At 41.4% G+C, this 22,627-nt stretch overlaps 1 protein-coding gene across 2 annotated transcripts in view; it reads right to left on the bottom strand.

Moving 5' to 3' along the window:
* The window catches only part of MYO16 (myosin XVI), a 626,143-nt gene that overhangs the window by 40,383 nt on the left and 563,133 nt on the right, over window positions 1–22,627 (bottom strand). For both annotated transcript variants that reach the window (XM_023217640.2, XM_023217641.2), the window contains exons 33-34: window positions 19,780–19,938; window positions 3,474–3,565 (exon numbers count right to left, since the gene is read on the bottom strand). In XM_023217640.2, the coding sequence (XP_023073408.1) occupies window positions 3,474–3,565; window positions 19,780–19,938 (251 nt within the window). The remainder of the gene's footprint in view (window positions 1–3,473; window positions 3,566–19,779; window positions 19,939–22,627) is intronic.

The following is a 22,627-nucleotide window of genomic DNA, read 5'->3' on the forward strand; positions in this document are numbered from 1 at the left end:
ACACCATATATCTCAACTTCCTGGGCCCAGTACAAACACACCATATATCTCAACTTTGGAAAAACACCACCTGGAGAGACCTCCAATAAGGTCACAACCGTTTACGGCTTTACTGAAAGCGCGGGAACCAATAGAAAATTGCTAAAGGTATAACTTAAAATGTTAACCAATTATAATGCTGTAACCAAAAGAATTCCCTTGTGCCTCTATAACCTGTTTACATCAGGCTATAAAAAGCAAGCAAATGCATCGTTCAGGGCCCTCTTGTACTTTGAGGAATGGAGGGACCAAGTTCGAACTTGCAATAAAGTTCCTTGCCACTTGGCTTTGACTCTGGACTCTGGTGGTCTTCTTTGGGGAATAAACGGTCTGGGCATAACACCACCACCATATACTGAGGATTTCAGGCCTATCAGAAAATGTTTTGCAACTATTTTGAGAACAAATGGAAAGCTTGTACACTGAGTGAAAAAAAAAAAAAAAAACTTGTTTGGGTGTAAAACTTTATGGATAATAACAATAAAATTAAATGTGAATATTAGTCAAAGTTCTGATTTCTAAGCAAAGGAAACTAACTCTGGACACCTCAGGCAGGTAGAGGCTTTATTGGAAAGCTAAGGAAAGACATGGATTTCGACAGAAAGGTCTGGTGAGTGACTGAGGTGGAGGTGGGGGCTGATGGCTGGCATGCTCTGAGCAAGGTTCTTCTCTGACTAATATTCTGCTGCTGGTGCTGCATGGAGCCACTACTGCCCAGTGTCACCCCATGGAGCCAGGTCAGTTGTTAGCCCTTCCATTATATGTCCCTCGCTCTGCATCCATCATAGGTAGGTTAACTGAGCCCATCTTACATGTATTTGTCCAGCTGTCAAAGCAGCAGGGGAGGAAGAGGGAGTCCCTCTCCTTGTATTTTCATCATGGTAGGTGCGAAACTTAAATGTGGGACTGGCAGGAAAAAGCCAGATCACAAATGTGCACTATCACTACTGAAGACTTTTATTTTTGAACCAAAAATTCTTTAAGCTTTATGAAACAGGCTGGGTGCAGTGGCTCACGCCTGTAATCCCAGCACTTTGGGAAGCCAAGGCGGGTGGATCACTGAGGTCAGGAGTTTGAGACCAGCCTAACCAACATGATGAAACTCCATCTCTGCTGAAAATACAAAATTAGCCAGGTGTGGTGGTGCACACCTGTAATCCCAGCTACTTGGGAGGCTGAGGTAGGAGAATCGCTTGAACCCCGGAGGTGGAGGTTGCAATGAGCTGAGATCATCCCATTGTACTCCAGCCTGGGCAACAAGAGTGAAACTCTGTCTCGACAAAATAAAATAAATAAATAAATTAATTAATTAATTTTATGAAACAGTTAAATGACTCCTCTGTTCCTTTTAACGGATTATGATAAGTTCATTCTCAGAAACGGAACATACGATCTTGATTTCCATTCCAACTGTGGACTCAGTGAATTTTCCAGATGATCTTTGGCAAATTACTGACTCTATTTTCTCTTTTCCTTATCTACCATAATGCCCATTTTATCTTCCTTGAAGGGAGTTTATTAAAACTGCTGATGAGGCTAATGAAAATATAGACATCCTTAAAGAGGAAATTTCACTTTTGGTCACCATTTAATTTTGCTGCTACACGCCCAGTCTGTCCGGGACTGGATTTTATAGAATTTCTATTTAATTGCATTAGTAGAAAAGCTAAAAAGCTGTTTCTCTGTATGTGTCCATCCTTCTTGTATAAATGTCACATGAGACAGAAATTCGGAAAGCCATTAAACACATAGTTTCAATAACTCTTACAGCTTCTCACCAGTAAGGAATCTGTCTCATCACGTGAGTGCCCACGATTTGCATGGAAGAAAATAAGCCTGGTTTTCAGTTTCCTTGGGAAAAAGAAAGTGCCCCAAGATGACTGGCAGTTCCTGCCTCATCAGGGATGTCTACATTTGAAAACAAGGCCTCTTTGAAATCTGAGACTGGAAAATGATTCCTGATGACCTTTCCCATCTCTCTTTGATTCTTAGCCAAACACAGAGGAAAAGTCACAAAGCAGCCTACTATATATACCTTCTTTCAAATGACTCTCTTTGTCTAAGAACCACACTGTAGGGGCAGGCCTGGAAAGGATGTCAGATGGCCCAGCGTTGTGTTGTAATGTACAGGGGGCAGGCCTCTGATACAAAAATCAAACCAGTGTTCATGACCAGGAGGTTCCCCTCTGCACCATCTCAGAGGAAGCATCTGTGATGCTTACAAGGTAAAGTAGATGCATCTCTAAGGAGCAGAGGGGAGATTAGGACAATCTATTATTGCAACCAATCAGCATTTTCTTTCTATTTCAGTGCCTGGATATCAGTGCAAGTGATTTCAGAAGATTGCCTACTGTAAGATTTATTCTTAAGATTCAAATTATTGATTTTGCTCACTACCTCATCAGTGTTATTTAGAAAAATCTCCGCTGATAATATGGCTGTGCCTCTATAATGCTAAATATTCCAAGGAAAGCTGATCATTAGCTGGATACTTGATTTCATGGAAACATCTGGATACTTGGCTGAGGTTATTTTAGATTTTTATGTAGATGTTTGACATAAAAATTGTGCTGTAACTTTAGATAAAATGAGAATCCTGTTGCTAAAGCAATAGTGTGTTAATATATTGATAATAAAGTCTCCCTACTTAGTGGTTTGTGCATCACCTTGAATGCAACATTATATATTTTAAAGATAATTATTTAAAGTATATTTTAAAATTCAATATAAAAGGAAAATAAAACACTACATTCTATAATATAAATTCTTTTACTTTCTAAAAGCACCCATGGGTTTTTTTTTCTTCTTCTTCTTGAAGTGATAATCTTGTTTATTTTGGTGAAACTGTTAGGAGCAGACACATGAAACATTTACATGGAATCAGTAATACACCTCCAAACAGTTTTGTGGACTGCAATCTCATTTTGATTTTACCATGTTCTCATGATATGTCATATTTCAAATCAATGTGAACTACATGGAAGTGAATGTCATAACTGAGATAAAATGCATGCCATGAAACCACAGGTGGTTCAAGCATTTTATTCCCAGGTGTGGTCACTAAGAGTCCTCCTATTTTAGCCAAGGCCAAATGCATAGCAACTTCATTCAGCAGGTTTAATACCATCTTCACCCGAGAATAATTTTAAACTACCACAACATAAATTAAACCTACAATATTTCATTTAAAACTATTATGTTTTAGTTTTTTTGGACATTATTCTGTATTTTGGAAACAGGTGGAAAATTGCAGTCAGCTGAGATGGAGAGAGAAGACCATTCAGCCCAAGCAGTGCAGGGCAGAGGTGAGAACAGGTGAGAACAGCTGAGCTCTGCAGTCCACACAGAGCATCTATCGGGAACAAGTTAATGAATGTCTGGTCATGACTGAATTCTATTTGTCACTGCACATGTGAACAGATAGACGTCATTACCTGAGTGGTGTGACTGTCCCTGTGTCTCTGAAATGTCGAAGTCCCTGTGCCACTTAGAGACAACCGTGAGTATCCATCTTCTTCAGGTAAACCTATTGAGGTCAACACAAATCAGGAGTTCAGCAGTGTCTCCTTGTTCCAAATAAAGTAAGTCATGCACTCATTACAATAAACTAGAATTGTTATCTTTTACAAATGGAAATGATGTGCCTTAAACACAAACTAAATACTAAATTTTGCAATGAAACATGGGCACGCACAGTATTGTGGCAGCTTCATTTAGGAAAAGAGGGCATATCCTGCCAAAGGAGATACAAGGATAATAAAGAAATATGTGATAATAGCACAAAAGTGAGCAGACAAGTATTGGAGGGGAGAAGGGAAACTTCCAGATACTGAAAAGGTTTGAAGACGCGTCCGGGGTCAGTGACGGGCCCACTGAGTGGCTGGGGTGACAGCAGAATGTCGCTGCTGCCATTCATAGGACTGCAGGGAGATGAGGAAGGGATTCAAAGTCAGAGCATGACTAAGCCTGTGTGTCCGATTAATTCCACTGGCTGTAGTTCATTTTGTGCACAAGGAAGCAAAGAGATTGGCTGAATTTCCACGAGGAAAAGGTGGGGAGCGCTGCCGATTCGCAACACACCAATTCATGAGCAACCACGTAGAGTAAGTTGCAGGTTTATGAAGCTTTACATGCCCTCCAACAACATGAAGTCGCCAAATGATTTTATTAATTATCCTTTATGATCAAAGCAGTTTCCCACCCTCTGCACTACTGGCATTTTGGCCTGTATAATTCTTTGGAGTGGGGTCTGCCCCACGCATTGCAGGATGTTAAACAGCATCCCTGACCTCCACCCACTAGATGCCAGCAGCACCCCCATTTGTGGCACCCAGAAATGTTCCCAGACATTACCAAAAGTTCCTTGGAGGGCAAAGTCATCCCCTCCCACACTGGCTGAGAACCACTGTGATACAGGCATCATGCATCACTGAAAGTGACTTCGATTAATAAACATGAATAGACAAAAAGAGAAATAAGAACCCAACAAAATGAATTCAACTCAGAGAACTTTAACTACTGAAGTGATTACTACTCCCCTCTGAAAGCATAATTAACTAGCACAGTATAATTGATTAAACATATACATGATTCCTAAATTAAAAATCATTAGACAATCAGTGCACACTTTTCCGATTATAGGAGAGAGCTCCTCAGGGAAGTCTACACAATCCTGTCAATACACAACAAGTCCTTCCCAGTGATCTCGTTACATGTCCAGATACCTTGGTATGGAAAAGCTAACTTCATGAAGACTGGGCAGACAATGGCCGGAGAACAGATCTCAGCCACAGGCAGCAGCAGTAGCCTCAGGTGCTACGTGGGAATAGTGTCCTTAGACACTGTGGTAGCAGGACACAGGAAAGGCTCCAATCACAGTGAGTGTTGGAGCAGCCTGAAGTTCACACAGGCCAGAAGGGAGCATGGCAATTCAAGATCAGGCACAATATGAAATTTCAGGAGACTAGATAAGGCAGATAGTTGGAAAGAAAACATGTTTCCAGGTAGTAGAGCACAACAAAGGGCTTGGGATTCATGTGAAGGACTGCCTCTTAGAGGGGAATAAAGGATGGGGTGCTGGGACGAAGAGGCCAATTGACAAGCAAGAGAAACCTTAACTTCTACAGGAACCATAAAGAAACCACTTCACCAGGAGAAGACAATTGTGATCCATTTTTCAAAACTAAATTATAAATTAGAAGTTGGGGATGGATGCAGTGGCTCACGCCTGTAATCTCAGCACTTTGGGAGGCTGAGGTGGCAGATCACCTGAGGTCAGGAGATCGAGACCAACCTGGCCAACATGGTGAAATCCCATCTCTACTAAAAACACAAAATGACCCGGGCCTGGTGGTGCACACCCGTAGTCCCAGCTACTCGGGGTGCTGAGGCAGGAGAAGCGCTTGAACCCGGGAGGCAGAGTTGCAGCGAGCCAAGTTTGTGCCATTGTACCCCAGCCTGGGTGACAGAGTGAGACTCCATCTCAAAATAAACAAACAAACAAACAAATAAATAAATAAATAAAATTAGAAGTTGGATCTCAGAATCAAAACAGAAACTCAATTGAAAGGGTACAAGCTCAGAGCCGAACCGATAGCCTGCTGAGCACCGCACAGAGTCAGTTAAACTAAGGTTAAAAACATTTATGAGCAACCTCTGCATAAGGCACTGGGAAATACAATGACGAATGAAGAAAAGTCCCCACCCTTGAGGAAGTCACAATTCAGTGAGAATGACACTGAAGCCAAACACACAGCAGCATGATTTCAGGATTAAGAAGAGTACAGGTCACGTTGAACAGGGTCTTGGAGAAGGCAAGCATTTATTCTGATGGAAGGGACTAGAGGAAACTTCATGGTGGTGTTGCCAAAGGACCCGGGCCTTCCAGGAGGAGAATTGTGGAGGGCGAACAAAGTCGAGAAGGACATGCCTGGCTGAGAGCACCAATGTGATAAGGCAACAAAACACAAGGACGCTTCGCGGAAATGTGACCACACTTTGGAGACGAGAGGTAGCACTGCAGACTTCCCAGAAGAGACGTGCTGTCATTTTATCTAAGTCACGAGTTCAAAGGTATTTTATTCGTAACTGTTGACTAAAGGAAGGATGGGTCCCAGAACCTGTGTCAGGGCTCCACAGACAGGGACGGATGCAGTGTGGGCAGGTGCTCGCATGCAGGTGTGGAGGGCCAGGTGAGGACAGTGGGGAGGGAGGCAGGTGCATGGGTGCTGGGGGAGACTGGCATGTGGAGGAGGGGGTGGGACAAAGGACTGAGCCCAAGAAGTCACAGGGAAGGGGATTTTGGAAGGTTGTAGCAAGCAGGCCAAGGGTCCTCATCACGGCCAACTCACCAACGTTGTGAGAACTGGAAGGGGCAGAATGACAGCCAGGAAGCGCCAAAGGTGCGAAGGAGGTTACACGGCAGGAGGGTTTTGTTTTGTTTTGTTTTGTTTTTTCCAGCACAATATTTTATTTCGCTGCCATATTAGAAGCAGTACCTTTTTAAGGCAAATAATTTTAAAATCACATCAAAGGCACAAACCATGAATTAAAAAAAACCAAACAGATTCATATCTCTATATAAACATTAAAAATAAACATATTGATGATGCCCTAAAAATAAAATGTGTATTTTAAAAGAACAATGTAGAACATTGAAATATATTAAATAAGAGGCTTTTTAATTCTTAAAACATCCTACAGATCAAAATAAAGGACCTTCTCCCAGATATTAAACAATGGACAAATAATACGTTTAGAAAATAAAGGAGAAAAAAATGAATGAGTAATAAGTAATACACATGTTCAATTTCATTAAGAATTCCAAGTAATGGATATGAGACTACAGTAACATTCATTTTATCTATCAAAATAACACGGTTTTAAAACTTTTTATTACAAACATTTCAGACATAAAGAGAATATGTAGTGAAACTCCATGCACCCATTCCAAGCCTGGGGGCTGTCAATTTTATCCATTTTTATCCATTTTTTATTCATTTTTCACTTAAATCCCAGAAATCATGTCATTTTAGCTGTAAATATTTGTACATGTGTCCCTAACTGACAAGAACTTTTTTTTTTTTAAACTTAGCAACGATTTTCTCACACAGCTAACAGGAACATTGCTAAGCAAAGGCCCCCAGCAAAGTCCCACAGTCTTGTGTGGGTAGAGAATCCCGTGGTGCATTTTAACCAGAGTGAAGACTCCAATCGTGTTGGAGGAACATTTGAAGTGAAGATAGAGCTCTTTATCTGTGCCTTCATTAAAGGGTGGATTTCTGTCCATGAAGAAGCTTCTACACATTCTGAGGAGCCTCCTCTGCTCCTCGTGCTGCAGCAGTCTTCTCCCCAGACCAGGCTTGGAGTTAACAATTCCCAGCTTAGAGATTCACGTGTCCCTTACTGAACATATTCTTCCCAGGGTCGCAACAGTGTGCTTCAAAAAGTCGAGCTTTTGGTCCATTTGATACCAAACTATTTCCAAAAGCCATTCTTGCCCAAATGACAGCAAGTCAAGGTCTTCTGAAACTGCATCCACTCTACCCTACCCTCCAGACATCCAGCTCTTCTGCTCAAAGAAAACATGCAGATGCTCAGGGAGGGAATGCCCCAAAGCTGATCTTCATGGCCTAATGGATACGCTGTGGACACTCCATAGAACCTGCTGTTGTTCCTTTAAACTTGGGTGGGCAAAAGTCAAAAAGGCTTTGGCCTTGATTGAGAGTTTAGCAGGAAGAAGCAGCCTCTGCTTTTCCTCTCCTCCTGAATTGGAGGCTGCTCTGAGCACTGAAAATGAAACCTTCCCCCAGGACACAAGGAGGAATGGCTTTTAGGACATCCTCATCACTGGGATGTAGACCTGGTCCCTGGAGTTCTGTGTGATTTTTTAAGTAATTTTGAAAAGTGAGAGACTCTGGGGCCATGAAGTCTATATGCAGAGTCCAGTGGGTTCATGCAAATTCTTATAAGAAGACAAGAATGAGGGCCAGGTGTGGTGGCTCACGCCTGTAAATCCAGCACTTTGAGAGGCCGAGGCAGGTGGATCACGAGGTCAGGACATCAAGACCATTCTGGCTAACACAGTGAAACCCCGCCTCTTCTTAAAAAAAAAAAAAAATACAAAAACAAAAAATAGCCAGACGTGGTGGCAGGCGCCTGTAGTCCCAGCTACTCAGGAGGCTGAGGCTGAAGAATCACTTGAACCCAGGAGGTGAAGATTGCAGTGAATCAAGATCGTGCCACTGCACTCTAGCCTGGGCGACAGAGTGAGACTCCATCTCAAAAAACAAAACAAAACAAAACAAAGCAAAACAAAAACCAGACAAGACAAGAGTGAGACAGAGACTTTCAAGGGGGTTATGGCACTGAATTTCACATGGCTAACCAGTTGGAATCTGTTAGTCAAATCTGTCATTTTGTAGGGACCCAAACTTGTTTAGTCAATGGCAAGGGGGTTTGAACTCTCTTTTTACATCTGTCCAGCTTTCCAAGTATTCCATTACCTTTAAATTCACTCCCCTCTTGATTTCCATGAAATTGGACATCTGTCTTCTATCTCTTGAGCATCTATTGCATGTCTCCATTTCCACCCTTCTCAATGTAAATTTCTCAAAGTTTGGCATTCTACATTGTTTAGTGGTCATACTTCTTTTCTTATTCCTCTTTATTATTGTTCTTCTGATGTTACAAATAACCACCATGTCTCCAGCTTCTTTGAAAATTCTGGCTTTTCTCTTTCTATCCTGGAACCCTGGCCTAAACTCCAAACCTATAATCATCATTTATGGAAAAATCATCCATAATCAGAAGTCCTTCTCTCTTGAGCTCCAAATCCGCTTATGGAATTAACCTCCTTTGGGAACTGCCCTTCCCTTCTAAAGACTGCAGTATTCTCCCATCATTTGCCTCAAATTCTTGGAGTTGTTCTTGACACTTTCCACTTCTTGACTCCTATACCAATACAGTCTAATACTCTTGTTTCATGTACAAAACCTGCCAAGGCTTCAGTGAATGAATTCAAAACTGGCACCCCCAAACTCAGTTTCCAATTCTGTTGTTCACCCTGGATAGTACAATCAGGCACACTTCTCCAAAATAGCAGCCAGTACTCCCTCAAAACAATGGCAACCCTTTCAGAGACATTCTTTTTTTTTTCTCTCTTGTTTTTTCATTTTTTATTTTTTTCTTGTTTTTTAATTTTTATTTTTTTTAAGACAGAGTCTGGCTCTGTCGCCCAGGCTGGAGTGCAGTGGCACAATCTCGGCTCACTGCAAGCTCTGCCTCCCGGGTTCACGCCATTCTCCTGCCTCAGCCTCCCGAGTAGCTGGAACTACAGGTGCCCGCCACCACGCCTGGCTAATTTTTTGTATTTTTAGTAGAGACAGGGTTTCACCGTGTTAGCCAGGATGGTCTTGATCTCCTGACCTCGTGATCCGCCCGCCTTGGTCTCCCAAAGTGCTAGGATTACAGGCGTAAGCCACCGTGCCCAGCTGAGACACTCTTTAAATTGGCATTCATGGCTCTGTAGCTCCTACATAATTGTTTCTTTCCTGTCTTATTTACTCACCTATTCTATCAGAGAAGCTGATTCACATTCCTGCCACAATACATTGTGCAGAAAATTCCTGGAAATGTGCTCCCTTCTTTTCTGATTTAAACACATTTTGAAAATCCCAACCTTCTCTATGAAGCATCCTTAGCAATCCCAGCCCACCAGAATCATCTCTTTTATCTATGCAGAAAGTAACCGAGTAATCATTATTTATGGGATTCGTTTGACATTTACTGCTGACTGCCCTATTTTGCAGTCTCCTTGGTATGTATTTTCAGTGTGCTCCGTATTTTCACTGTTCACACAAAGAGGTCATCTTGTGGTGCTTAGGTATCATAGGGCTCCCATGCATAACACAAAGCCTACATGTGACAGGTGCACCTGGTGAGTGTTTTGATTGACTAATGTACACCTCTCTCTTCACTGGGTTTCCTCTTGCCATCCTGCCCTTCATATTATTTTGAATCCTCCAACCTCGATATTAAATATCCCCTGAACTCCACCCAGATATTCCTGGTTCTATTCATCCCAGAGACTCCAAATTGTAATGTCTGTCTTTGCCCTGCATACCAGCATAAACCATCAAAGTAACATAGCCTGTATGGTTTCAGAGAAACGAATTCACTGCCTTGCACCTCATCTACCTCATTCATGCAATTGTTGTTTCTGTTGGATAAATCCTCATGACTCTTCTAGCTCTAAAACACGTAACACTTTATGAATAACTGTGTATGGGTAATATTTCTTGAGTATTAACTTTCTGTTAAATATTGTCGTATAAAATACAGCAATCCACGAAGTAGGTGCTTTTATTATTCCCATTTTTAAGATGAGAAAATTGAAAAGCAGAGGTTAAGTAACATGCCCATGGTGCAGGAGTTACTAAGCATCGGAGCTGAGCTTCAAACCCAGGCAGGCAGAATGACGCCTTAAGCACTGGGAACAACATTCCGCAGCTAGGAAAGAGTAGAGTGAGCATTTCAGTCTGTTCCTTTTCAACACTGACTTCTCAACTGCAGTGGAGAAAAGGTAATGAAATAATATCCACATTAGAAATTATTTAATGTGACTTTAAAATGCTTTTAACGAGAAGGATGAGTGGGGCAGGGCTTGATGCCCCAGGAGTTTTCTTTCTTTGCAAAGGTAACTTCTATTGCTTAAAATAGATGATTTCAACATATTCCAGATTGTCAAGTGAGGCTTGCTTCCTTTTCTCTGGCTGTTAGACTTTCAGTCAGACAAGAGTATGAGTTCCAAAGAATGTGTACAATTTCCATAAAGAAAGTGATGTTGGCCAGGCGCAGTGGCTCACGCCTGTAATCCCAGCACTTTGGGAGGCCGAGGCGGGCGGATCATGAGATCAGGAGATCAAGACCATGCTGGCTAACACGGTGAAACCCCGTCTCTACTAAAAACACAAAAAATTAGCCGGGTGTGGTCGCGGGTGCCTGTAGTGTCAGCTACTGGGGAGGCTGAGGCAGGAGAATGGCGTGAACCCGGGAGGCAGAGCTTTCAGTGAGCTGAGATAGCGCCCCTGCACTCCAGCCTGGGTGACAGAGTGAGACTCCATCTCAAAAAAAAAACAACAAAAAAAGTGATGTTGTAAAATATATATTAAAGACATTTATGGACTCCCACCAAAGGCTCCTTGACTGGTGGATTGGATTGATTTCGAGGTGTGGCTGATGGAAGCCCTTCTTAGATGTTCCCAGAACCAGTGCGGTTTGGTGCTCTAATGGCCTAAGTTCAACAAGGCGCCAGAGTCCATGCACAAAATGCAGATTTGCTGGTCCTGCAAATGATGCCCCCCAACCTTTTGCCTTAGGAAGCCTGTATTCAACACAAATAACCCTTATTGTGCATTGAGGATGAACATAATGCAAATTAAAAATACACAATTTGCACAGAATGATAAATGTAAATGCAAACGCAATGACTGTATTCTTTCATTGCCATTTTTCCTGATACCCAGCCATATTATGTATATTCACTTGACAGCAAGAAAAAAAATAATACTGAACATAAAATGCCCTAGTTGGATTTTTTAATATCTGTGTCCCCACAAAATAAACATCTTTATGTTCACGATATTTTGTTTGATAAAGCTAAAATGTTCTAACACTAAAAACTGCTCTCTAATCTAATGATAAATAACCACAAGTCCAGGGAATAATTAAGTATACAAAAAAAGATCCAAGCTTGCGTTCACATCAGTAAAAGGATGGCAATTAAAGTAAGTGATAGCTATAATTACCCACACATAACTATATTTCAACAAATGAACAAACAGATCATTATTTCTGGGAAGCAGAGGTAGCATGCAGATACTGGCATTCAAAAGAGAAATGTTTCCTAGAAAATAACACTGTTTCTGATTCGATTTGAACTTTAAATTATTTTAAACATTTGTTTTCATCTTGTGCCCATATTTAGAAAGTGCATTGGCCGCACTTTGTAAGTTATGAACCTGTACTAATAATTGCTTTAAGAGTTATCATGTTCATGTATATATCACATGCTGCACATGTGTAATGTTTGTTCAATTTCTATAATACTGACTGGGCAGTTTTTCTGACTCTGCCCTCTGGATGGGATTTACTGGTTCCTATGCAACAAACAACATTGTTTCAATCAGTAAATGCTTACTGAGGGCCTAAGTATATAGAGCCTTGTGCTGGATGTTTTAAAAATCATGGGGAAAGTTCCAGGCACCCAAACATTCATGGCGCTCACAAAAGTAGATCAGCATAAATGTGTTAAGTTGCTTTGAAAGATTGAATTTCCAATTGGAATAATTTTCCTTTTGCACATATAACTCTTGAGATTTTCAAGTGGTTTTTAATTAATGACAGCATAGAACCTACTTTATTTTAAAATCCGTAAGCATGTTAAGGGAGAACACAGCAATCTGTGTTGCAGGCTTCGGCCATACACACTATCTGTTACATGCTGAAGTTTAGAACCTTGATACTCCCAAAGAATTCATATTATTAATTTCATGGAGCCTTTTCCACAAACATCTCCATTTTGGTCTAGAGGGTTTTTGTTTGTTTCTTTCGTTTTTGGTTATGTTTTGATATTTAGAGTAGCACTTGCAGTTCTTTTATTACTATTATCAAACTTTTTAGGATCATTTCCGAAACTGTAGTTTTTGCCTTTTGCCTCAAAACACGGAAAACTTAAATATTTTGGTGAAGAGAAGTTCCCTTTCTCCATCTCTTTCTTCCTTTTTTTTTTTTTTAATTGCAGAACTGTAAGAACTGTGTCCGGAATTGGTGGGTTCTTGGTCTCACTGACTTCAAGAAGGAAGCTGTGGACCCTCGCGGTGAATGTAACAGTTCTTAAAGATGGTGTGTCCGGAGTTTGTTCCTTCAGACGTTCAGATGTGTCTGGAGCTTCTTCCTTCTGGTGGGTTCGTGGTCTCGCTCTCAGGAGTGAAGCTGCAGACCTTCATGGTGAGTGTTACAGCTCCTAAAGGCAGTGCGTCTGGAGTTGTTCCTTCTGCCCAGTGGGTTTGTGGTCTCGCTGGCTTCAGGAGTCAAGTGGCAGACCTTCGCGGTGAGTGTTCATAACCGCAGCATGGACCTAAACAGTCTGCAGCAGCAAGATTTATTGCAAAGAGCAAAAGAACAAAACCTCCACAGTGTGGCAAAGGACCCCACCTGGTTGCCACCGTTGGCTCCCGCAGCCTGCTTTTATTCCCTTATCTGGCCAAGCCCACTTCCTGCTGATTGGTTCATTTTATAGAGAGCTGATTGGTCTGTTTAGACAGAGCGCTGACTGGTGCCTTTATAATTCTTAGGCTAGACACAGAGTCACAGAGTGCTAGTTAGCTACAGAATTAGCTAGATACAGAGTACCAATTGGTGCGTTTATAAACCCTGAGCTAGACACAGAGTGCTGATTGGTGCATTTACAATCCTTGAGCTAGACAGAGTCACAGCCTGCTAGTCCTCCAAGTCTCCACTAGGTTAGCTAGATACAGAGTACCAATTGGTGTATTCATAAACCCTGAGCTAGACACAGTGCTGACTGGTGTATTTACAAACACTGAGCTAGACACAGAATGCTGATTGGTGCACATACGATCCTCCGACTAGATATAAAAGTTCTCCAAGTTCCCATCCAGTTCAGGAACCCAGTTGGCTTCACCCAGTGAATGCTGCATCAGGGCTGCGGGCAGAGCAGCCTGTCAGTCCTGAGCTGCCCCTACACTCTTCAGCCCTTGGACTGTTGATGGGACCGGGCGCCACGGAGCAGGGGGTGGTGCCCCTCGGGGAGGCTCAGGCTGCCGGGAGCCCACCTGGGGGTGGGGGGGAGCTCATAGCGGGCTGAAGGTCCCGAGCCCTGTCCCGAGGGGAGGCAGCTAGGAGGCCTGTGCCAGCGGGCTGACACTGCTGGGGGACCCAGTGCAACCTCTGCAGCTGCTGGCCCGGGTGCTAAGCCCCTCACTGCCCTGCACCGGCAGCACCTGCCGGCTGCTCTGTGTGCAGAGCCCATGGAGCCCACGCCCGCTCCTGCTGGAACTGGCACTGGCCCGCAAGCCTGGAGCGCAGCCCAGGTTCCCACCCTTGCCTCTCCCTCCACACCTCCCCGCAAGCAGAGGGAGGAGGCTCTGGCCTCAGCCAGCCCAGAGAGGGGCTCCCATGGTGCCATGGCAGGCCGAAGGGCTCCTCAAGCACCTCCAGAGTGGAGGCCGAGGCGGGAGGCCGAGGAAGCGCTGAGAGTGAGGGCTGCTAGCACAATGTCACCTCTCACAACCACACAAATAAAATAAAGAAATACAACACTGGCAGCTCTGCGGAAGCTCCTGGGGTCATCTCTCCAAATCGCTGCTGGCCTTCTCCTCCGAATGAAATCGCCGTCCTAACTTTGTGGCAGTTGGTTCTCTGAGCACCTCTTCCTTGTCAGGCAGGTCTGTAATTCTAGAGTGTGCGTGGTAGTATCGCCCTGGAGTCTTAAGTTACATTTCTCTAGTTACTAACGATGTTGGAATCCATTAAAAATGTTTTTCTAAGTCGTATTCATGTATTCTGTCCAATTTTCTTTTCAGCTTTGTTTTTGATTTAAATAAACCTTGAATATTAGCCTTTGTTGGGTAAATGTGTTGAAAATATTTTCTCCCTATTTATGTTATTTTTTCCTTTTTCTTTATGGTTAAAACTTCTGTGTCTTGCTTAAGAAGGCCTTCTTTCCTTTTACGAAGTAAGAAAGATATTCTCCTATTGTTTCTTCTATCCATTTTATTATTTGACATTTGACATACAGATCTATAATCTATCAGGAATTGTTTTGTGTGTATAGCATTAGGCAGGGTCAATTATCCTCACATGGATAGCAATCAATTATTCTTCCCCAGTGCCCTAACATGCCAATTTTGTCATAAATTAAGTGGCTAATTATGCAAGCTGGAGTAATATTATGTTCTTTCTCCTTCCTTCCTATTCTCTGACAGTGTTTATGTGACATTGGAGTTATTTCATCCTTAGAATTTTGGAAAAATTTAGTGGAGAAACCATCCGATTCTGGAGTTTTCCTTGCAGGAAGGCATTCAATTACAAATTGCATTAATTTAACATTTACAGTGTTATTTAGCTTTCCTACTTCTTTTGTCCATTTTCTTTAGTTCTATTTTTTCTTTTTTTGAGAATGTATTTGTTCATGTACATTTGCAAATTTATCTTGGCGTAAAACTGTTGGTAATATTCTCTTATTTTTAATTTCAGCCAGATCTGTATTGATGTCCTCTTTTCAATCTAAAATCTGTTATTTGTGTCCATTTTCTCTATTTCTCTATCCCCTTGCAAGAAAATTTTCAATCTTATTAATGTTTTCAAAGATAATTTTTTAAAAGATAAACTTTCTCTTTCCTTCCTTTCTATCCCTTTACATTATTTTGTTATGTGTTTTATATTTCAATAACTTATGTTCTTATTATCACTATCGTATCTTTCCTATTTTCGTGGTATTTAGTTTTTGTTCTGTTTCTAATTTCTAGATATTTTTAACACTTGTTGTATTTGTTCTCTTGTGATGCAAATGTTTGAAGCCATACATTTCCATTTCTTAAGAGATCTTTTGTAGTAACATGGATGGAACTGGAGGCCATTATCTTAGGTGAAATAACTAAGACACTGAAAGACAAATGCTGCGTGTTCTCACTTATAAGTGGGAGCTAAATAACGTGTACACTTGAGCATAGAGTGTGGAATAATAGATACTGGAGACTCAGAAGGTGGCAAGGTGGGAGGATGGGATGGAATGAAGCATATGAAACGACTTAATGAGTACAATATATATTATTCAGTTGATGTGGACACTAAAAGCCCAGCCATGGCCACAATGCTGTACAGCCACATATTGACCATACTGACACTGCATCTGAACCCCTTCCATTCATACACAAAAGACATTAGTCATGTCCTAAAAGTTCTGTTGTCATATTTGCCTTGTCATTAGTTAAAATGTTTGAGTTTTGAATTTATCTTGTGATTTCTTCTTGAATATTAGAGGTGTTTTTTTTTGTTTTGTTTCGTTTTTTCAGATGAAGTCTGGCTCTGTCGCCCAGGCTGGAGTGCAGTGGCGCGATCTCGGCTCACTCACTGCCAACTCCACCTCCTGGGTTGAAGAGATTCTCCTACCTCAGCTTCCCAAGTAGCTGGGATTAAAGGCATGTACCACCACACCCAGCTGATTTTTGTATTTTTAGTAGAGATGGGGTTTCACCATGTTGGCCAGGCTGGTCTTGAACTCCTGACCTCAGTGATCTGCCTGCCTTGGCCTCCCAAAGTGCTGGGATTGCAGGCGTGAGCCACCGCGCCGGGCCTAGAGATGTAATTTTTGACGTGCAAATATGTGAGCACTGTTTTTGCTGCTTTTTAAATATTTGCGCGTTATATCTTTTACTTTTCTATCCCTTTACATTTAATGTTTCAGAATCCTTATGTTTTACTGTTTTCAGAAATCTTAGTTTTTAAAATATTCTGTTAATCATTTTTCATATAAATTTACATTAAATGTCTTTTAAAATTTATTTTAATAAAATAAGGTTTATTTTCATATGTGCTTTTATATCTACTGTCTCAGAACTTTCTACTTGCCCTATTTTTCCTATTTTACCCCTTTTTTTTCATCTTTTGAGTTGACTTTTTATGATTTTTATCTTTCTGTCTTTACTGCTTTGGAAATTATCTACCCCACTAATATTCTTTCAGGGGTTACCTTTGAGGTTACAACTGGCAAGGTAGGTTTATCAGTATACAATATTAAATACTATTTTACCCCTCCCATTTTTACTTGCCTTTTTAGTTATTCTTTATTCTTTCCTTTATCTGTAAGCATTCTGAGTCTGTCAATGTTTAATTCTTTTCATTTTAATTTTTTTTCCTAAAAATATCCTTAACTCCCTTTCATTATTACAGGAATTTTTGGGGGGCAGTTATTTTATTTGAGCATGTGAACTATGTTATTTCATTGTCTTTGGACTTCAGTTGCTGCTTTTTGAAGGTAGTACATATTTTTACTTCTATTTGGTCTTTATTTTATAGGTGTTTTACTATGATACACACCTAAGAGAGTTTTGTGTGTCTTACTCAGGCTTTGCAAAGATTTCTATTTCATTTCTACAAAAGTTGCACTGATTATGGTGTAATTTAGAGATAGTGAGGTTCACCTTTTTTAGACATACACATCTGTGCATCTACAGAGACATGAGCCCTCGTGGTTGTCTATAACAACACATGTCCTTCTGAACTTCATCTCCTGCCATTACGCCCAGCCTCCAGCAACCACTCAACTGTTTTCTGTCTCCACAGCTTTGCTTTTCCCCAGATGTCATATAAGCAGGATCACACTTAGTCTTTTGACTTTTTTTTTTTCACCTCAACACAATGTTCTAGCCATCCCTTTTGATGCTCGTTACAGTTGATCACTCTTATTTATTGCAGACTTCATCCGGGTGCTAGTTTGGCCTGTGAGATGCTGGTGAGCTCACCTCCAGGCACTCACGGACTCCCCACCCACTGAGTGTGGCCTGGATTTAGTGACTCCATCAAATGTGACAGAGTGCTGGGGTGTCACTTTCAAGACTGGGTTATGTGAAGACTGCAGCCTCCATCTGGGGTGCTGTCTCTTGGATTGCTTGCCCAGCGGTGTGGGGAGAGCTGCCGTGCTGGGAGGCTGCCCTGTGGAGAGGCCCATGTGAGTTGACTTGGATGTGAACCTTCTGCGGCCTGCCAATAGCCATCTGAGTGACCTTGAAAATGGATCAGCCTTCAAGATGACTGTGGTCTTGGCTGACAGCTTGATTGCTGTCTCACAAGGGACCTTAAACCAAAGGCACCCTGCTAAGCCACACACAGTTTCCTGGCCCACAGAAACTATGAAATAATAACCATTTCTTACATAAGCCTCCAAGTTTTGGGAGTAATATTTTGCACAGTGATGGATCACTAATACAAGCCAGTCACCAGTTGAAAGACACTGAATTTATTTCCAGTTTTATGTGATTATGAATAATGTTACCATATGCATTTGCATCCAGGTGTTTATGTGCACACTGCTGTCATTTCTCTTGGGAAGATACTGAGGAGTCAGAATGCCGGATCTCATGAACAATGTATGTTGAACGTTGTAAAAATCTGCCAACTTAAATCCATTTCCTGATGCTTTTTCGTCAGTGTTGGGAGAGGCTCTAACATTTCTCACCAAGTCTTTCTTCTGCTCATGCACTTCCTCTTCTTTCCCTAAGACTTCAGTCATCCTTCTCATTATCCTTTATATCTCTAAACCATTGTCCAGAGTTTCCATTCTTCTGTTTTGCTTCAGTCTGTTTCATTCTGGAGATTTTCTGAGTTATCTTCCACTTCCCCAGTTATTTTTTGTTTGTTTTGTTTTGTTTTTAAATAACTATATCTAACTAAGTTTAACTTTATCCTGTGTTGTAGTCAATTTTATTACAGCATTTTCCAATTTCAGAATTTCCATGTGATGATTTCCTTATAGTTTCCCATTTCTGCTGAAATTCTCGTTTTATTTTGTGGGGGGCACAGTAAACATACTTATTTCAAGGCATGTGTCTTTGAATTCCAATCTTTTGAATCCCTGTGAACATATTGCAATTGACATATGTCTTGGCTTGTAATTTTTCAACTTATTTTGTGTGCTCCTATGCCTGGTTATTTCTAACTGTGTTGGACTTTGCATTTGAAAAATGGTTTCTAAGAATGTTTTGAAGCCTGGTATGCTATTACTACCCTTTGGGGTACATTTACACGTGTTTCTCCTAGGTACCTGTAGGCCTGGTTGCTTCTGGGCAACTCAACATGGCTCTTGGTTCTGGTTCACTCTGACTCTTGGGAAGAACACTTGAAGGCCCCACCCCAAGGCCTTGGTGGGGCCACGACTCAGTTTCTTGCCCTGTAATCTGAGAAGGCAGTCAGAAGCACAACTCGACTTCTTAGCTGCCTTCTCCGAACAATGTGGGTACCCCTATGTCCCCATGAGCCAAGCCTCAACTGTGGGCTTCCTTGCTTCAGCTCACCTTGCACCCCACTCCCAGGTCTTCAGCTGCTTCCCAGCATTTCAGCATCGTGATGGTTCTCCCATGCCTCTAATTAGACTAAACAAACATGTTTTTTCCAACCCTGCAGGAGCCTCTCAGGAATAGTTGGTCTGAATCTTCCCATCAGTTATTCCCAGAAGCCTTTGTCTTCTTTTATTTGTGAGAGAAAATACTTGCATGATCCTCAGCTTTTGTACCTGCAACCAAGCCACTTTCTAAATGTGGCACTCATTGATGTACGCAAAATACCTGAAGCCAGTCTGGCACTTATCATTTCTTTAATATTATTTTCCTTCACATTTCTTAGTTTCCAGAGTAACTTTTTAATTAAAAATATTGGTAGATAATCCATTGCCTTCTTCTGCTCAGTACACTAATTTTAGACCAATTAGATTAATACTCCATAAAATTTCAGAAAAGTCAACAAAGAGTGAATACAATTCCAATTCTTTAACTGAAGCAATCATATGTTGACAACAATACCTGCAGGAGAGTTTCATGGTTTATTTTCTATTTTCCAGTTCTTAACCCTTCTTCATTTTCATATTTTAAATCCATTCCTCCTAGAAAGTTGATACAGCCTAAAACTTTTATCCATTTACTTCTAAGTTTAAAAAGTACTTACCATTTGAGATGGAATTTCCATTTTCAGCAGTTATAGCACTAGATAGTGAATTAGATAACTGAATTCCATGGTTATTTGCATTTCTATCTTGAGTCTCGGAAGTAATTTCTGATGTACTAGGGTCATCCCGACTACTTAGGTTCATGTTAGTTTCAAAACCTAAAATAAATTTTAGAAAACAATTACTTTCTGATAACATGTACTGAATACACTGAATAAAATGTTTGGATAAAATAATAAAACATCAAATCAAACATTCATAACATTTAAAATAATAATCTTTAATCAAATTTGTGGCCTATATAATATTCAACAAATTTTGCCACAACACTGTTAAACAAAAGGGAAAGTGTTAAGTGGTACAAATAATTTGTTGCATTCAAACCTATTTATAAATTTTTGATGTCACAGATCAAATACCTTGTCATTAGTATTGCCTATCATGAGAAAGCAATGAGTTCATGTTTCAGGAGTTTTCTGAATTACTAAATTTAAATAAATTTAGGCAATCTTATAGCTTTGGAAAAAATAAGAAACACTTGAGTGATAAGAAACACTATGGTGCTATTTTCAACATCACTATAAACATTTTTAGTGTCCATACTGGAATACTAAACTTCAATACTCAACTTCTGCATTCTGCACACTAAGATAATTACTTAAATATGTAATGCATGTCCTATATTAAGTGAGAGGTAGGAACACAGAAGCCACTGTGCAAATTCCACTGAAGAGCCTAATGAAGACTTTTAAAAGTGACGTAGTATTAATAAAGCAAAACACAGCAAATGCTTGCTCTTTGGAGCAATATCTAACGGAGGTAGGTTTCCCCATGGTCACTGCATTACCCTTAGGCACACAATCAGACTTTGCAAATCAGGCACGACTGTCCATCAAGGGGTCAGACATCCCCCCATCACCACCTCCAGGTTTCCTTTCTCAGACTGCACAGGTGCACCTGGGATTGGCTCTTGCTTCCCAAGGAACCTCAAAAAAGCTGCAACCTATTGGAGACTTTTGATTCAGCATCAGGGATATGTATGAGACTTTCTTTTCTGTCGGGACACGGTTGATTCTGACTGTCGTAAAGTTAGGCCTTTCTAAAGATTTAGACTAACACATTATTTGAATGGGGCAACATGCATCATTTGCTTTATTATACTTTAAATATGGCAGAACAGTGTTTTACCACCCCAATCCCAATCACCAGTACTTCCATAGGCAGACATGTTATCCCTACTTTGCTGAAGAAGGAATTAGGGTTACTCAGTCACGCAGCTGGAAAGAGACAGAATGGAACTTTAACGTGTATATTCTGATTATTATTCAGTCTTTATTTTTCATTAAAAGACAAATTGGATTATGTCTTTTCCATGCTGAAAACTTTTGGATAAACTGCTGTTGGTCACAATCTACAGAAAGAAGGTAGGAAGGAGACAAGGAGGGAAGGAGGGAGGAAGACAGGAAAACAATGGAAGGAAGGAAAAAAGGAAAGAAGGGAGGGAGGGATGGAGGGAGGTGGGAGGGAGGGAAGGAGGGAGGGAGGGAAGGAAGGAAGGAAGGAAGGAAGGAGGGAAGGAAGGAAGGAAGGAAGGAAGGAGGGAAGGAGGGAGGGAGGGAAGGAAGGAAGGAGGGAAGGAGGGAGGGAGGGAAGGAAGGAGGGAAGGAAGGAAGGAGGGAAGGAGGGAAGGAGGGAAGGAGGGAAGGAGGGAGGGAGGGAAGGAAGGAAGGAAGGAAGGAAGGAAGGAAGGAAGGAAGGAAGGAAGGCAGGCAGGCTCGCTCCAGCTCCCCAGAGCTCATCTCTCAAGGTTGGTCTTGACTTGGTCCCTTCTAACTCCTTCCTTGACATTATCCCCTCTTGCCTCCCAAGACATACCCTCAAATAGCACTACAAGCAATGCATGTTTATCCAAATTCTCCATATTGACTCCTGTTTTCTTGCTTTGGTGCACTCATGCCCTCTTCCGCATCAACCCAGAGTCTTCCTACCCACCAGTCAGGACCTTGGTCAGATCACCCACAGGGACCTCTCCTTTACAAGCACAGAACACAGCCTGCTCTGCCCAGAAAGGAAAGCAGGTCAAGATTCATAAGCAGGAAATGCTGGATAGATGGAATAAAGGCAAAACTATCGGCACTTTGAAAACTAGGCAGAAGAGTTTATATTTAAATGATCCAGTGAGCCACTGTGACTTCTGACTCCATTATACATAAAAAACAAAGACCTTCAGTCAAGTTAGCATGTACAAGAATGGCAACAAAAGTGAAAGTCAGGTGATCTTAACTGTTTTAGCTCTTGACGATGAGCAATTATTGAACGGGCTGAAACTGAAAGAATACTTATTCAATGTGGTCAACTCTAGTTTGGCTTTTTTTTTTTTCTCTTAAGTTTCTGAATGCTAGTAAAACAGGTTCTGTTTTAAAACTGGCTCAGGATGTACTCACCTGCTTTTATGTTTCTTTCACCTATTTTATTTTTGCATTCTTTAATTCAATTATTTATTGGGTGCCTACTATGTGCAAGATACTCACTGAGCGTGGGAGATACATAATGAATACCACTGCCTGGTACCTGGGAGCTTCTCTCCCAAAAAGGTGATTGGCAATAAACAAGCAGATGCACAAGCAGATAATTAAACATGGTGGACTTAGAGCTGCGTGGAAAACCTAGTAAGTGGAAAACACTGGTGGGCAGCCAGGCAACGTGGGTGAGGTCCATGAGGTCGCATTTCAGCTCATGGTTTTAGAAGGGCAACCTCCACACCATGCGTAAATACCCCAAGGCAGGAAAGAGCTCACCGTTTTCAAGGAACCCGGTACTAATGAGTCAGGGCCTGGGGAACCACCA

This window comes from Piliocolobus tephrosceles, chromosome X (genome assembly GCF_002776525.5).
Source record: "Piliocolobus tephrosceles isolate RC106 chromosome X, ASM277652v3, whole genome shotgun sequence".
In the NCBI taxonomy this organism is placed as follows: domain Eukaryota; kingdom Metazoa; phylum Chordata; class Mammalia; order Primates; family Cercopithecidae; genus Piliocolobus; species Piliocolobus tephrosceles.